The 17,920-nt window shown below is 39.6% G+C and overlaps 1 protein-coding gene across 17 annotated transcripts in view; it reads right to left on the bottom strand.

Annotated features, from left to right (window-relative positions):
* The window catches only part of PTPRT (protein tyrosine phosphatase receptor type T), a 591,983-nt gene that overhangs the window by 330,629 nt on the left and 243,434 nt on the right, over positions 1-17,920 (bottom strand). For all 17 annotated transcript variants that reach the window (XM_081916619.1, XM_081916633.1, XM_081916621.1 and 14 more), the window contains exons 4-6: positions 15,086-15,167; positions 11,117-11,232; positions 7,229-7,403 (exon numbers count right to left, since the gene is read on the bottom strand). In XM_081916619.1, the coding sequence (XP_081772745.1) occupies positions 7,229-7,403; positions 11,117-11,232; positions 15,086-15,167 (373 nt within the window). The remainder of the gene's footprint in view (positions 1-7,228; positions 7,404-11,116; positions 11,233-15,085; positions 15,168-17,920) is intronic.

Raw genomic sequence — 17,920 nt, 5'->3', positions numbered from 1 at the left:
CCTGAAACGGTTCAAAAACCAAGACGTGGCTTCTGATTGGCTGCAGGAGCTTCCAGCACTCAATCAGAAGCTGCGTAAAGCACATCGGGCGTTCGGCTTCCAAAAAACATTCGCAAACAAGAACACTTCTGGGCTTGCGGTGTTGGGAAACCAATTTGTTTGGAAGCCAAGCCGTTCAAGTACCAAGGTACCACTGTACTGAGCAAGATGGTCCAATGTTCTGACTCAGGATAAGGCAGGTTCCCTTGCCCTCTGAAACCATTGGGAGGTGGAATGAAAAAGAAAAGCCAAGGACAAAAAAAAGAGATAAATGTAAAGGTAAATGTAAAATGCAACCCCTCCATCTTGGATGGCTCTAGCCCAGCAGGGTGGTGATTGTTCTGCCATAGGATTGCTCTGCCTTTATAGTGACTTATATTACCGCAGGGACATGGATAGCACTGGGGGTTAAACCACAGAGCCTAGGGCTTGCCGATCAGAAGGTCGGTGGTTTGAATCCCCATGACAGGGTAAGTTCCCGTTGCTCGGTCCCTGCTCCTGCCAACCTAGCAGTTCGAAAGCACATCAAAGTGCAAGTAGATAAATAGGTACCACTCCGGCAGGAAGGTAAACAGCGTTTCCATTTGCTGCTCTGGTTCGCCAGAAGTGGCTTAGACATGCCAGCCACACGACCCGGAAGCTGTATGCCGGCTCCCTTGGCCAGTAAAGCAAGATGAGCACCGCAACCCCAGAGTCAGCCACGACTGGACCTAATGGTCAGGGGTCCCTTTAGCTTTACCTTTTATAATACTGGTATTCATAAATGAAACATACAGGCAAGCAACCTGAGTTGCCTATAATTTGTTTGCTTCCCTTGTGCAGAAGGGGTCTGTAGGGCTCAATGAATAGCCAGTGCACTTCCACTTTACCTGTTTTACATAAAACGTTTCCTACTAGTTAGCACATTTGTTGTCTCCTGTTTGAAACTAAAAATTAAGTGATTGCACCATGTAAATGGAAGATATGCTACCAAGGAGACCTGGCTGAATCTCTGAGCTGCAGCTAAAGAAGTCTAAACACAGTATCAAATTATCCTTGGGGATTTTTGTCTTAAAAAAACCAAAAGAACGTCTCCTTAATGGCTTTACAAAAGGTGATTTGCACTATTTGAAACTGTGGGCATCTTTCCCCCACGCTCAGGATGCGTAATCCAAATGCTGAGAAGATGAATAGCGAATTGATTGCTGTTGTTAGTTGAGTATGGATGAGCAAAGAAAAAAAAATCAGAATCAATAGTTAAAAAACAATAATCCTGTAGAACAGGGCATATACTAACAATAGAATTCAAAAAGAGAAATGTCAAAGTTTTCATGGGGGAAGGGGAGAGATTAAGTGCTCAGAATATTCTCAAGATGTGACAGAAATTGAATGTGCTCACCCTTCTCAGTGAAGTGCATTTTATTCACGTCCAGAAAGCAATGGTTTCGTCTGCAACATTCGTACAAACTATTTATAATTAAGCACATGGGAACTCATGGGAACAGGATTACTACCATTAGATCCAACTCACATTGTTACCTATTCATTAGTTTAGATTAAGGAAAACCACATTCTAAATAAGAAAAAAAATCTGTCAATTTCAGTTTTCAACAGTGTCTGCAAAAATATCTGAGGGTTGGTTTTTTGTTTTGTTTTACAGAAAGGTCTGCATGGAGATTCATACACATTTCTCCTATTAAACAACTTTTATACACAATTATGCTAGTATATGCACAGAGAGTGGCCTGCCAGCCCCTGCAGCTTTATCTTTGGATCTGATCAGGCAATGGCTATGTTCCAGTTTGCATATTGTTTCAGAAACTATAAATGAACTAGGTTCACCTATAAATGAGAATTGAATCAGATTTCTCTCCCATTCCTAGAAGCTTGTCTGGTTACTATTTGTGCTGCATGTGTGGTGTGTGTGTGTGCACATTATCTACATGTGTTGTCTATACATGTGGGTACATGGCCACTAATACATGGCCATTGAATGGATGACTTACTGTCAATGCAGCCTTCCTCCTGAAAAATGTAGCCACTTCATTCTAATTAATAGTATATGAATCTGCTTTGGGAGTCTTTTGGCTAAAGAGTGCTATAAATGAACAGGAATAATCAGTTGAGACAAAAATTATTGCCCTACTTTTTTTCAAAAGACGTGTAAATTCACCTTGAACTTTCAGAATCTGGTGTGACACAAATTGAAGTGAATGAGTAAAATAAAATTATGTTCTGCTCCCTTCTTTCCTCTCCCTATTATTTCAAGGTCAATCCCAGCACTGGACTGCAACAGTCTGTGGCACAGTGGGGCAGTGTGTCTGGCTGCTAACCAGAAGATTGGTGGTTCAAGCCCACACAGGAACAGCTGTGGACAGGATTCCTGAACTGGAGGGGGTTGGACTACAATACTACAATTATATGATTCTATGATGTAGCACTTCACTGCAATGACCAAATAAAAGCAGGCATAAAGGAACAGCTCTCCCTTCCCCAAATAACAGCAGAGCTGTCCTTAGATGTGTGAATTATTTCAGGAACAGAATATCCTTTATGGAAGCTTAAACACACACACATGTACACACACAGAGGTGGAATGGAGCAACCTCATTGCACAGCACATCAAATCCACAATTTGCTTCTCATAGCAAACCATACATTCATATTCAACTGGCTGGGTCACAAATATAATACTATAGCACTCAACCCTGGGGGATAAACTCTCATTACTGTTGCTTAACCTGTGGGGAAAGCAATGCTGGTACAAAAGGTTTCATGAAAATGTGGAGGGCCTTGATTATTATTATTATTATTATTATTATTATTATTATTATTATTATAGACCAACCTTGGTTGTCGAACGTAATGCGTTCTGGAAGCCTGTTCGGCTTCCGAAATGTTTGACAGCCGAAGCGCGGCTTTTGATTGGCTGCAGGAGCTTCCTGCACTCAAGCGGAAGCCACACTGGATGTTCGGCTTCCGAAAAATGTTTGAAAACCAGAACACTTACTTCCGGATTTTTGGCGTTTGGGTGCCAAAATGTACAGTAATGGAGGCATTCAGGAGCCAAGGTTTGACGGTACTCATGAAGCAAAATCTATCTAACTAGCATCCTTATTTCCAATTGGGAGGATCATATAAGTAGTGATAAATGGATCAGTGTCTATTTCCAGTCAATGTCAAATTTGCATAAATCTGTCCTGTCCTGTATTAATTTGCATTTTTAAAAGTCCTTATAAAAATGTTATTTAAATATTGTTTCATCACAGAATAAACTCTTATTTAGTAGTATGCCTTGAACAACTAACAAAGTCATTTTGTGACTTTGTTTTGTTATGGGTTACTGGGAATTTTAAGCCTGTGAAGGGTAAACCATAATGGCCAGAATTGAGGGAAAGAATGTGCTCCAAATGTGTTTTACAGGTATAGTGTACACGCAGCCCAGATTTCATATGTTTTAAAATGTTATGCTTTTTCAAACAATTATATCTTGCCTACTCCATTTTTAAAGAAAGCACACAATCCAACAAACAAGGTAGTTAACAAAGCAACACTTCATTATGCATTTAAAATACATAATAATCCCCAAATTGAACATAATCGTAAAAATTCAACAATATTTACATAAGAAACCCAAAACAAAACAAAACAGAATGCCAACGAAAAGAAAGCTGAAGGTCTTTCTAAAGAGTCATGTCATGTCTCTACCAGCTTCCTAAAGCATTACAATGGAAGGGCTTATCATACCTTGCTTGCCAAAGTATTCCACTGCAACAGAAAATGGGCAGCCCTGATAGTAGTCAGCTGTGTCTCACCAGATTGAAGGATCAGGGGAATTTCCTTAGATAATTATCAAACATGTGAGAAGGAAATGGTCCTTAGGAAACACAGAAGCCAAACCCATGAGGGCTTTAAAGATAAATACCAGCATATTGATTTGTGCCTGGAAAGTTAGAAGGGGGGAGAGAGGGAGAGAGACTCCACATGCAATTTGGGAATTCTTGAGTGAAAGGAGTGTAGACTCCATTCTAACATTTAAATAAAAGTTTAAGAAAGGTTGCAATCTTTAATTGAGTGTTAGATTAATCATTTTAAAACTTTATCATCAAATGAATTAATTAGTCAGTAGACCTAAAAAAAATACTTTGAAACAATTGCTTATAAAACTGCCTGTGAGAGTATTTAACCCCCTTTTCTCTCTTTCATAACAAATAATATCTCTTCTAAGGTGATGCACACTTCTATGATATATGAAATAGATAGATAGATTCAGATCAATAGATTCAGATCAATAATCAACTAAAACCTATAAGGTGATATTCAATGGTGACTGTCCACTGATGGAATCAGTAGTAAAGGGGGAAGACAATTTCCAGTGATCCTTATGTACTGCCTGTCTTAATCTGTTGCAGAGGGTAGGAACCCTTCTGAGAAAAAAAATAAAGGAGGGTATCAGGTACTCCAGGAGAATTGCCAAAAATTACCTCCATCTCTATTCCACCAACAGTTTTAGTGGTAAGTCACCTTAGATATCACCCACACAATTAATCAATAGAATTTTCTTTAATCAAGTTGCTGCCCCAATTCAAAAAACATTTGAAAATGGCTTCAGTTTCTTGGCACTATGCTGATTGTTAAATTTGCCCCAATTGTGACCACCTTGTTTTACATCTTCTCCAAAGTGAACACATTTCCCCCCTTTCACATCTATTGCCATGTATTTCATGCAGGATTTTCTTCAACAAAAGAAAAGGAACATTTTACTTCCCTTCTGCCTTTGTGCACTTGGGTGAATTGAGCTTGCCTTGATCTACAGATTTAGAGACTAGACTGTCAATTGACCTAGTCTTCAATTACAAACTAATATAATGTATATCCAAACACATCACTGCAATTTAATAAGCGGCTCTTTGGGATTAGGCAATTCCAATTTGCTTTCATTTCAAATTCTGTGCAAGCACATCATTACAAATTTGATATTACCCTCACCAAATTAGGTCTTTTCGGAAGCACTGATCCATACAATTACAAAGGGACAGCAGTACTTCATTAGACTAACCTCACATCAAGCTCTCACAAATTTACCTGATCAATAAGAGGATGGAAACAAAGAAAAGTAAGTCTTGGCAAAATAATACTTGATCTCCACTTAATTATCTTGACCCCCCTTTAAAAAACAACAACCAAAAAACCAGCAGTGTCTACCACAACAGCTTATCCACACACCCCATCTGTTTACTTTCGACATAAAATCTATCAATGTCTTGACTCCTGGGTGTTCATCACTTCATCACTGTTTACAGCTCACATTAAAGCAGCAGTTCTTAACTTGTGGGTCCCCAGATGTTGTTGGACTACAACTCCCATCAACCCTAGCTAGTAAGGCCAGAGTTCAGGGATGATGGGAGTTGTAGTCCAACAACATCTGGGGACCCACAGGTTGAGAACCACTGTATTATAGCATTACAGCTGCAGCAACGTTTCTGAACAATGACCAGCTCTTGCCTTCTCTATCTAAGGACAGATGTCCGTAGATACTTATACTCAGAAGCTAGTACTCCTTCTTTTTACACATGGATTGTCCAACATCTTCTCCATGGATAGATTCAGGCACTTCTAAACATACAATGTACAGCTTTAAGGCTTATCACACAGCTGTACTGTAACTATATAGCTTTTAGCTCCTACACTCCTTCAGCCAAGTAGAAATCTGGGAACGCAGTGATATTCTTTACCTTGGTCAAGGATTGGATTCCTATCTCTTCAAACTAGTACCCTTATCTAATCTAAAAACCAAAATAAAATCACCCCAGGGAGCAATGTAGCACAACTTGCAGAGGGGTAGGGGTGTCAATCTGTTGTAGTAACAACACAACGGAAATCCATCTAGCTGATAGAAATTTGGAAGCTGGGCAGGCACCTGGAAACTTCCATTCTGGAGCAAAATATCAAGCAGAAATGTAGAATTGTAAGGGACCCCAAGGGTCATTTAGTCCAGTGTTTTTTAACATTTTTTGGGCAAAGGCACACTTGTTTCATGAAAAAAATCACGAGGCACACCACCATTAGAAAATGTTAAAAAATTTAACTCTGTGCCTATATTGACTATATATAAAGTAATTCTCTTGAATAGGAATCAAATAAACACAAAGAAAGTATTTTATAATTACTTTATTATGAAATAGTAAGTAAACAGAAATATGAAAAATTATAAAATACTTTATTTTTAAATCTTTCGAATTTTTCGATTTTTCCCACGGCACACCAGGCAACATCTCGCGGCACACTAGTGTGCCACGGAACAGTGGTTGAAAAACACTGATTTAGTCCAACCCTCTGAAATACAGGAATCACTGTTAAAGAATCCCTGATAGATGGCCATCCAAACTCTGTTTAAAAACTGTTGGCTGTTCACCACCTTCCAAGGAAGTTCATTCCACTATGGACCAGCTCTGACCATCTGAAAGTTCTTCCTAATGCTTAGGGATGTTCAGAATCTCATTTCTTGTACTTTGAATCCTTTGGTTCAGGTCCTACCCTCTGGAGCAGCAGAAAACAAGCTTCCTTCATCTTCTATATGACACCCCTTCAGATATCTGAAGATGGCTGTACCGTAACTTCAGTCTGTGTCTCAAAGCCACACCAATCTCTCTCTCTCTCTCTCTCTCTCTTTCTCTCTCTCTCTCTTTCTCCCTTTCTCCCTTTCTCTCTCTCATGCATATTTTTAAATGAATGAATGATTTCACATTGTGGTAGTTTACCTCTGGACAATATTTCAGGGTTCTTTTCTGCACATATTTGATAAATATCAGTAACAGTAATAATAAATACCCATTGTTATTTGTTGGGAATATTTTTAAATTTCAATTCTAAAATTATCCTCCATGTTCCTAAACTGCACCTTCATCTAAAACGTGGATTCCAGGATGATGTCCATAAAAATCAAAGATCAATACAATATTTAAAATGTATTTTAAAAAGTAAAGTAACTTAAGTAAATCTGGTACTCTAATTATGGTCAGCAAGTACTTCCTGTTCATGTTCATGAGACAGAAATTCAAGAACTGAAATTTGCTTGGGGGGTGGTGTTTTCCCCCTCTTAAATGTTTTAATATTGGACTCATTGGTCCACTGTCAGAGCTCTGTGTCTTGCGCAGGTGCTGAAGGCAATACACATGTGTAAACACAAGCTTCATTAGCTACCACTTACCTTTCACTATTAATTCTGCATAGTTGGAAACTCCTGATCCACCATCTGAGCGGATGACACATCGGTATTTACTGATGCTGCGCTGAGAAGTGTCAGCTACACTGACCGTAGCAGAAAAACGTCTATGGTTGACGACTCTGGTGACCATTAAAGCTGTGTCTCTGCCATTCCACTGCTGTCAAAGCAACCAGAGGGGAGGGGAGAGAGAAAATATGATATGATCATGCAAGAAGATCATTTAATTCATTTATGATTCAGTCTTCATTGTTTTTTATTCATACACAAAATTCAGGGAAATCGTCCCCTAAATCATTTTCTACTGAGAAATTAGCAAAGCTCAATAGTTCTACTGAGACATGCAGTCCTTGTCTTAAAGGGTTTTGTACCCCAAAAAGCCACTATAAACAAATGCTGCCACAACAGACAGTTCGTTTACAAAAACCAGAATAGTTTCTATCCCCCCTCCCCAACTTCATTAGTGGGATCTTTCAATCATCTCATGAAAACATTGAATGAGAACTCTAACACCCTCTTTCCTGACATAAAGAGGGGCTGTAATAGCATGTAGTGGAACATATACATATTGATTCAGCAGTGCCACTATAGGAGTTATTCCCAGATAGTTGTGTGGTTGTCTGGAAATAGACCACAAGAAATGCAGTCAAATACAATGGGAAATATTTCTGAATTAACACTTTAATTTTTGCTGGGCAGGGATGTGTAAAGTAGCCTGCAAGGAAAGCACAGAATTCAACAGAATGTTGCATTACCTGCTAATCAATCCCCCTTTTTCGGGAACCTATAATTTAGGACATGCCAGATCATAAGGTAATCTGCCCTGTGCTGATAGATAAGACATGGAATCCTCCATAGCTTCAGTTGAGAAAGTAATAAACATAAAGCATGTATTGTCAGCTATTATGAAGCAAAAGTGTACATATGTGTTGGGCACAACCAGCTCTTAACATGAGCAGCTCTTAAGAATACCAAAGCTGCCAACTGAACAACCTTATGATTGAGATTTGGAGGGCCTGTGGCCAATTACTCTGAGGCGCTTTGATGTGTCTGGAAGGTGGCAACACCCAAACAGCCCTTTATTTAGGCGCCAGACAAAAACTTTCCTCATAACCAGGTCTTTAACTATCTGTGTCCTTTTTTAAAGTGGGTGGGATGTTTTTAATATATCCCTCCTCGTTTTTAATATATCTATGGGTGGACTTGTTGATTAGTAGGTTGGTTGTAAGTCACTCTGAGTTGCCTTGGCCAAGATAAAGCAACAAACAAATGTAACAAACAAACAAACAGCAATAGCACGTAAATTCTAGCTTCCAGAGAGAAGATGCTTCTTATATTCATTATTATTTTTAGATTCCCTGCTACTTTTTTTCTAGTATTTTTAGTGAGATTAGTGGGAATGTGTTCACACAGATACTGCTTATTTGCTCAGTGTGGTGAAAGGCATCTTTAACTTCTCACAATACATTTTTAAGATGAACCACATAAATGTAATGCATTTAATACTGTGTTCATAACAGTTGCTTATTCTAATGTCTTCATCCTACTAACTTTCAAAGTGGTTCTGATTGAATTAATTGAAGTCTTAATCCGGCATAAGTAATGTTAATGATTTGTAATTAACTTCTTTAGGATTGCAGTAATCAAGTTGCTACGTAAAGTAAAAAAGAACAACAACACTATAGATAACAAGAGTTTCAGTTTGTACATATGCACAAATTCTGGCCAGAAGCTTGCCTGAATTTTGTTCCATTATGTCCTGTGACCTTGCATGGCCTTATGAATGATAGAAGAATGGTGGTAACCTTTATTGCCTTTAAGTCCTTTTAGGAAATTCACAGTAATTCTTACACTTCCAACAGTTCCTTAGTATTTGTGTTGTATGTTAATTATCTGGGAAACTAACATGAAAAAGAGGAGCTGCTCTCAGGGCTGGATTCAGTTGCAGGAAACAAAGATGATTGCCTAGGTGCTGGTGGTGATGCTGAACTTAGATAATGCTTGTCACAGGCTGCTTACTCAAGATTGCTCAAGACAGTTGAAATAAAAATTGGGAACCCTGATGTTCACGGACAGCACAATATTTTATTTTTAAACTGTGCCCAACACTGTATGAGTGGAAGACAACCTTGAGTGGATATTTGGTTGAGTACAGGGGTGGTTAATTAAGCTATGGCTCTCCAGATATTGTAGAACTCCAGTAACCCCAGCCAGCATGTCCAATAGTCAGAGATAATTCCAGCTGTTGTAAAGGTGGTGTTTCCTGTTCACAGTAAAACTCCAATACATGCAGCGTGATATTTACAGTCTTTTCAAGCTGGACCATAAAGAAGCCTGATTGCAGAAGAATTGATGCTTTTGAATTATGGTGATGGAGGAGACTCTTGAGAGTCCCATGGACTGCAAGAAGATCAAACCTATCCATTCTTAAGGAAATCAGCCCTGAGTGCTCACTGGAAGGACAGATTGTGAAGCTGAGGCTCCAAGACATTGGCCACCTCATGAGAAGAGAAGACTCCCTGGAAAAGACCCTGATGCTTGGAAAGATGGAGGGCACAAGGAGAAGGGGACGACAGAGGACGAGATGGTTGGATAGTGTTCTCGAAGCTACCAGCATGAGTTTGACCAAACTGCGGGAGGCAGTGGAAGACAGAAGTGCCTGGCGTGCTCTGGTCCATGGGGACACAAAGAGTCGGACACGCCTAAATGACTAAACAACAAACAAAGAACAGCTGCAATTCAAAATCACACAACCGAACCTGTCAAGTCAGATTCGGGGAATGGCTTCCTTTGATTTCGGTGCCAACACAGTAGGCATGGAAACCTTGCAATACATCTTTGCTCTTTACGTTTCATTTCCCTCCTTGCCTGTGCTGGTGTGAAAGCCCCCCCCCCCCCTTTTCTGAGTCTGAACTTCCTCCTACCAACTCTGGTGAGTTGTAGGGCTCTTCACCATCCCTGACCCCCTGCTCCTCTTGAATATGCCTCGCCCCCTGCTCTGCTTCGTGCATCAGTTACTTGTCTTCCTCTTCTGCCAGTTCCTGCTCAGAACCCTCCCCTGCTACTGACAAAACTGTGCGTTCTGGCTCTTTCCTGACAGCTGTAGACCAAACATCTGGAAAACCACAGAGTTGGGTGTCTACTGGTCTAGGAACAGCCATATTTCTTCTTGAAATTATTGTTGTGCCAATTATGCAGCTTTAGCCTATGGCTAATTAAATAATGTATAGCTTTTTAAACTATTTATTTCATAAATAATAATAAAAATAATAACATTTCTCTAGCACAGTCAAGTATAAAATGAAAGGGTAGTGCAAAGAATGAAATTTTACTTTGGTTTAACTTTATGGGCATTCAAACAGCAAACCTCAGTATTTCAACATATTTTGCACATGTGTGTTCAATGTTTTTCAACAAACATGAATACTAGAAACATTTGCCAACTTTTAATGCCCTGTTTTTCTATAGTCTTCCTAGCCTTTGAACCAAGCTTCTATGTAATTTGCCAAACTCTGCTTTTTTTTTTTTGGCAAATGGATTAAATTAGGAAAAGGGGGTGCATTTCTACAAGGGTAGTTAATTTCTATAAATGTGCCCAATTGATTAATGTTCCCAGCATATTCAGCTAAATAATTTTTCCATGCACAAATCTGAAACAATAAGGTATTGAGTCAAAGCATGCAGCTGGTTTTGCACAAAGGGAAATGCTCTGTCAAGGAATTCAGAGGAGTATCACTCCAGTCACTGAAAGGAACAGAGAAACTCTGGAATGTATGGAGCTCTATTTGAGTTTTGAGGTCTTCAAAAATAGGAAGCTCTATTTATGCTTTAGAGTGTCTGAAAAATAACATATAAAATCTCATTCTACTTTACCTGTAGCCACAGTTTGTCATGTTGAGACCACTTTCCTCCAGCAATGCACTGGAACGTTGCATTCTGTCCAACATTAACCTCCACGTTCTGGAGCCGCAGGAAGTGAGGAGCTTTTCCTAACAAAAATGCAAAATATTATCTGGGTAGAGCTTCACAGTTCATATGTATGCTATGAGAACCAGCCATTCTTAACAAGGATGTCCAGTTTCCCACAGAACAAACTATCATCATAGCACTGTTGAGTTTGGGGTTTGTTTTATATACTACAGTATGGCTTTCAGCTAACAGTATGAAAACAAAAGCATCAACCATCTCGGCACAGATAATGTGCTATAAATGACACTTCCGCACCAAAAGGATTCAACATTCCCCGATAATAAATTTCAGTTAATATACGATGGAAGCAATTATCAAATTTCTTCTGTGGAAGGATGTAAATATAATACATATAACATAGTATGTACAAAATCAATGAATATAGCATTCACAAGGAAAAGTAGGCAAAGGAAAACTGAGCCAAGATATTTTTTACTAAGCAGCCTGGGTTCCTACTCACAGACAATTAACAGCAGCAACTTGATATGGTCCAACCCTATTAAAATATTACCATTACCAAATTCCACCCAACTCAATGGGGCCTACATTCAAGTAAGCACACAGAGCATAGAGGCTTTATATATGGGGTCCTCAATGTGGTGCTCATGGACACCCTCAGATAATCCCATTGTGGTGCCCACCGAGGCCCAAGGCCCATCCCAATATTCTATCTTTAAAGAAATTAATTGGCATCTTTGTTGTTTGAGAGGGACGCGGGTGGCGCTATGGGTTAAACCGCAGAGCCTAGGACTTGCCAATCAGAAGGTCGGCGGTTCGAATCCCTGCGATGGGATGAGCTCCCATTGCTCGGTCCCTGCTCGTGCCAACCTAGCAGTTTGAAAGCACCTTAAAGTGCAAGTAGATAAATAGGTACCGCTCCGGCGGGAAGGTAAACGGCGTTTCCGTGCACTGCTCTGGTTTGCCAGAAGCGGCTTAGTCATGCTGGCCCACATGACCCGGAAGCTACCTCGGCCAATAAAGTGAGATGAGCACTGCAACCCCAGAGTCGGTCACAACTGGACCTAATGGTCAGGGGTCCCTTTACCTTTACCATGTTGTTTAAAGGGGTGCTGCCTTTTCTTTTTGCAGGAGTGTCCCTTGCTTTTTTGTATGTTTTATTTGTTTTTAGTTACACATAGGTGCTTTGCCTTGGTTTTGGGGAGGAAAAGCCCTGAGCATCACGATTTTTCCTTCTGTAAAATGGCTATTTTGTGGAGAGGTACTACCAAGGTGGCAGCAGATCTAGATCCCAAAGAGCATGGCACAGCTGTTGTTGTGGCAGCAGCACTGGGCAAGTAATTCCTTAGGATCTGCTGTGCTTGTGGATCGTGACACCTGAGGCGGTCACCTCACCTTGCCTCATGAATGGGCCAGCTCTGCAGCATTGCAATCAGATCATTGCTGCAGCACTGGCACAGGGAGGGTTTAACTTTTTCTTCCAAGCCCCTTTTCTGCTATTTGCTATAACGGGGGGGGGGGGCACATAATGGGCAGCTCCAATCAGCCTCAGCCACCATGATCAGTTAAAGGTAAAGGGACCCCTGACAGTTAAGTCCAGTCGCAAACGACTCTGGGGTTGTGGCAATCATCTCGCTTTACAGGCCGAGGCAACCGGCGTTTGTCCGCTCCGCAGACAGTTTTTCCAGGTCATGTGGCCAGCATGACTAAGCTGCTTCTGACGCAATGGAACACCAGAGCAGCGCACAGAAATGCCATTTACCTTCCTGCCAGAGTTTTGGAGTGCTTTCAAACTGCTAGGTTTCAGGAGCGGGGACCGAGCAACAGGAGCTCATCCCATTGTGGGGATTCGAACCACCAATCTTTTGATCGGCAAGCCCAAGGCTCAGTGGTTTAGACCACAATGCCACCCACATCCCTACCATGATCAAATATCATGGATAATAATGAGGAGTCTATCAACATATGGAGGACCATAGCTTCACAGGCTCTCTCACAATGAAAGGCCAGCTACAATTTGGTGAGCAGTATCACTTGGCCAGCAGAGTCAAAGAGAGTTATGCCATCCCTTTTAGCTGGCCAGTAGTTTATCCATGTCACAATTTATTGATGTACTAGCTGTTGGCTGAGACAGGGTCATTCATCTGTCACCTGAAATGGAGAAGCCTTGATATAAAACAATACTGCTTTTGCAGAATATTTACAGCAAGCCGTTATGACAGTTGGTACTTTCCATTCCTTTTAGCTTTAGTGTATCAAAATGGGCCTTTTTTAATTGATGGCAAGGCTACTGCTACTAAGTCCTCTACAGTTTTAAAAAGGAACGAAAGGAAGAAATGAATAAAGGAAAGGAAAGGAAAAATGGTTGATGAATTTGAGTTCAAACACAATCACATTTTTTAAATTATTATTATTATTATTATTATTATTATTACAGCACCCATCTGTTTGGGTTTCCCCAGCCACTCTGGGCGGCTCCCAACAGAATATTAAAAATACGATAAAACATCAAACATTAAAAACTTCTCTAAACAGGGCTGCCTTCAGAGGTCTTCTAAAAGTCAGATAGTTGTTTATTTCCTTGACATCTGATGGGAGGGCGTTCCATAAGGCAGGAGCCACTATAGAGAAGGCCCTCTGCCTGGTTTCTGTAACCTCACTTCTCGCAGTGAGGAAACCACCAGAAGGCCCTCTCAATAGTATAATATCTGATAGTCAAAAGGACAAAAAGTTTTTTTAAGAGAATACTCTAATGAGTCAAACTAATTCTCTTCTAGCTAGCAATGCTGGGGAAGTGAGTATTAAAAGAAACCACAACAGCACTTTGAGAGAACATAAATGCCTTATATATAATGTCCCTAACAACATTGCTTGGAATTTTCCTGTCCCTTCCTCAGTCAACTTTACACTTATTTATTTTAGCATTTAAAATTGTAGACTGTGTTGGATGACTGGCAGAAAGCCAGGATATAAATGTAATAAACAGATAGATATAAAGCATGAACAAAAATTAGAAGGCTCCTTTGGATCCCAAAATCTTCCATATTTATCCCTTTTAAGTCACACAAGTATCTAAAATAATATTACATAGTTTTTGCCTGTTGAAATTAGAAGGACTTAAATATGCTTCATTGTGACTGCACTGCCCCAAGTATAAAGCTTTCTGTTGGCTTCTAGATACCAGGCAGGTACCATGAGCACAAAAATGGCCCTAGTGTTACCTCTGAATTAGTCCTGGATTTGGGGGAATTTGTATCTGAATGTTATGAATTGGACATCTGTAACAACAAATGAATACAAATTCCTAATTGAGTGTTTCCATGGATAAAACTGCTGGTACAAAATACAACAGCCGAGGGAATGTAGTGAAACAATCTTTTGACTTATTCTATACTTCACAGTATGAATCAAGTGCTTTGAAAGGGATACATATTCTTTAAATTCTTTCATTGAGCCACTGAAAAGATTTACATTCCTTTAAAGAAAGTGTACTCCAGGGCATTTCTTCTAGAGTGAATGTTGCACTAATTTGCTTAGTTGTGTGCACATGAAAGAACTTCCCCCACATTCCAAAATTCCCCCTTTAAGTTACTTCTATATGATACCATCAGAACCCTGCAATTCTTCTCCTTCAATGGCCTGAATCAGAGCTAACAATCAGGGCTTTATATCTCCTTAATAACGGACTAGAATTTTGGCACTAGCTGCACATTTGTAGCGGTTCTGCCTGTTGCACAACTTGATAAATTATGTATTTATTCAGGGTTGATTGCTTCCACTCTGTAAGCATTTGGAAAGGATAAAAGAAGATGTTTCAGAACTGATTGAATTGGGCGAATTACTCCTCTTGATGCAAGGCCGAGTGTAACACATTACTACGGTTAGGAAGGAAAAGGGAGGGGGGAGTATGCTTACTGCATGGATGGGCAAGAACTCTGACTTCATCCACAGCTATGTACCCAGGGTGTCCCTTCAACGAAACCGATTCAAATATCACCTGAAATACACAGGGGGAAAACAAGCTGCTTAAGTAAGCTGTCTGAAAGGATCTCTCGCCTATTCTTTCTCGCATAGCTGAAGCTGAAAACGTTCAAAATCCAGGGAAAGAGATTTCACAACTCAACATATTGATTGCTTTCATAAACTAGCCAATTTAACCCCTTGAAGGTTTATTCATTAATGCACAGGGAAGAAAAATACACACATTGTCCTGTTTCAATATGTCTCCACTGAACATAATGTCGGAAAATATCTATCACACTTCTACTTGGGAGAAGCCTTGGGGGCGGGGGCAGGGGAGGAACCATACTGATTTGCTCTTAAGCATAACCATGAAGCCAAGTTAAATGCTAATAAAAACAGACAAAGACCAAGGATTTCAGTGCCAGAACTAACAGCACAGTCCTAACCATGTCTACTCATGAACAAGGCCTATTGAATTCAATGGGGCTTACTCCACGGGATTAGGTTACAGTCTCTGTGTTATAAGAAACATGCAAACAAAATGGCTGCCCTATAAATTCTCCTCCTGTGTCATTAAAAATGCCAAAGCTCATAGTATAATTATGTTGAGTCATTAAATATTGCATATAACACTTAAGGAGGGAAACTTCACACTGGGAACACCTTTGGATAAACTACCTGAGCAGTATTTGGGCATGCAGAACATGTCACTATCCATCTGTCCATAGGTTAGGTTGACAAAGTTAATTAGAGAAGATAAATAGTGCCATGCCAGTTTTGCAGAAATATGGAGCTTGTTGGAATGATAAAGGGCAAGATCTAGTCAATCCATATTCGTTATTAGGAGATATATGAAATAGATCATAAATTTGACAATTTTACATTTTACCATGTATGCAATGTATGTACATATGCAATGCATTTATTATACTTATTCAGTATATTTATAGGTAACTGTAATATTTTAAAAATAATTCTGAATTTATAAAGTTATCCTTAAGATAATTGTGCGTGTGTGTACTCACTGGAACAGAGTACTATCTCCGACTTGATTTCAATAGCAGTTCCCATCTAGGTGAACCCTAAATAGAGCACCCAGGAAGTATCACAGAAGGGGGCTTTGCTGTTGTTGAAACATGGGATAAATCAAAATGGCAACCCCTTTGATGCCCAATGATGCTTCCCTGCCTTCTTCACCTTTTAGAGGCATTCAATTCATAGCAACAGAAGAATGTTTGCCAATTAACCTTGTGAAAAACTTCTTAAAAACATTAACATTTCCAAGTTAATTTATTTATAAATATTCTGTGTTTGGAATTAGACTTTTTTAAAAATAATAATAATAATGAAGCACTTTCAGTTTAAAATGAAACTGTGTCACCTTCCTCATTTATTTCATTTATAATCTTTCACTGTTCTGTCAAAATATAATTATGCTTAAAGGATTAATAATCAGAAATGAAATGAATGTATTTCTCATTTCTAATTCATATGCATATGCCTAATTAAAAAAAGCATTTGATGTAACACACAATATTTCTTTCCGTTTTCAAAGATATTACTGAATTAAGTTGTTGCAAGTGATTTATGTAATATGCAGCATTAGTCATTCTTTGGGACTTTGGGATGTCCCAACATAGCTGAGTCGTGACTTTGACATCCAATCTGGGACAATGTGAAAATTCATGGCAAAACTGAAACAACTAGAGAGAAGATGAAAAGAGTAGCCTAAGGTAAACCATATTAAGGGAATATGCTGACCATAGAAGAAAAACACTGAAATCTCATCTACTTCAAATGATTAAATATCCTCGGTGTCAGGGCTTACAAGTACTCAGTACTGCTAGCCAGACCTGATGCATATGTTACTTTTTGACACCTTAAAACAGGCTTCCTCAAACTCGGCCCTCCAGATGTTTTTGGCCTACAACTCCCATGATCCCGAGCTAGCAAAACCAGTGGTCAGGGATGATGGGAATGGTAGTCTCAAAACATCTGGAGGGCTGAGTTTGATGAAGCCTGCTTTAATGTAATTCTGCTCCTGGACAGCACTAGTGACTGGGCTTTTGGTGGATACTGGTGTTCATTTTGTGTGAAAAGGGCTGAATTCTTTTCTGTTTTAGATTACTTTTTTTCTTTGGATGAACGCTTATATCATCTTGTTTTATAACTTTTTTAGAAAACACATTTTGTATTTTATCATTGTAAATCGCTTTGGGATGCCTCTGGATGTTTGAAGTGAAATATATACATATATATGTAAAGAAACACAATAAATAGCAAGCCACATTTATTTCATGTGGAATATACAATACATGTAATTTTCAATTAGTATTAACTACACTAGAGAAGATCTTTGTATTGAGCTGACCCATCAGGATATTAGATAGCAGCTCTCATTGGGTTAGTGCGGGCATCCCCAAACTTGGCCCTCCAGATGTTTTGGGACTACAACTCTCACCATCCCTAGCTAACAGGACCAGTGGTCAGGGATGATGGGAATTGTAGTCCCAAAACAACTGGAGGGCCGAGTTTGGGGATGCCTGGGTTAGTCCATACATGCAGTGTATCAGATGTGTGTATATTTAAGAAATGATATCCACACAGTGGGTCATAGCTCCAGATACAGGAGGTAGAAGGGATGAAATCAAGGGGAGAGGAATTGTTGGATGAAGAAAGTCCTGCCTCATAGCCGTCTTTGCAGAGGACAACCTCTTCACTGTTAAGTACATAACAGCGTTCAGCTATGTGCCAAACCAAATGTGATGTTGACTGCACAAATCCTAT

This window comes from Podarcis melisellensis (assembly GCF_964234715.1).
Source record: "Podarcis melisellensis genome assembly, chromosome: 6".
NCBI lineage: Eukaryota > Metazoa > Chordata > Lepidosauria > Squamata > Lacertidae > Podarcis > Podarcis melisellensis.
The sequence above is the reverse complement of the archived record's forward strand: the minus strand, read 5'-3'. Positions and strand labels throughout refer to the sequence as shown.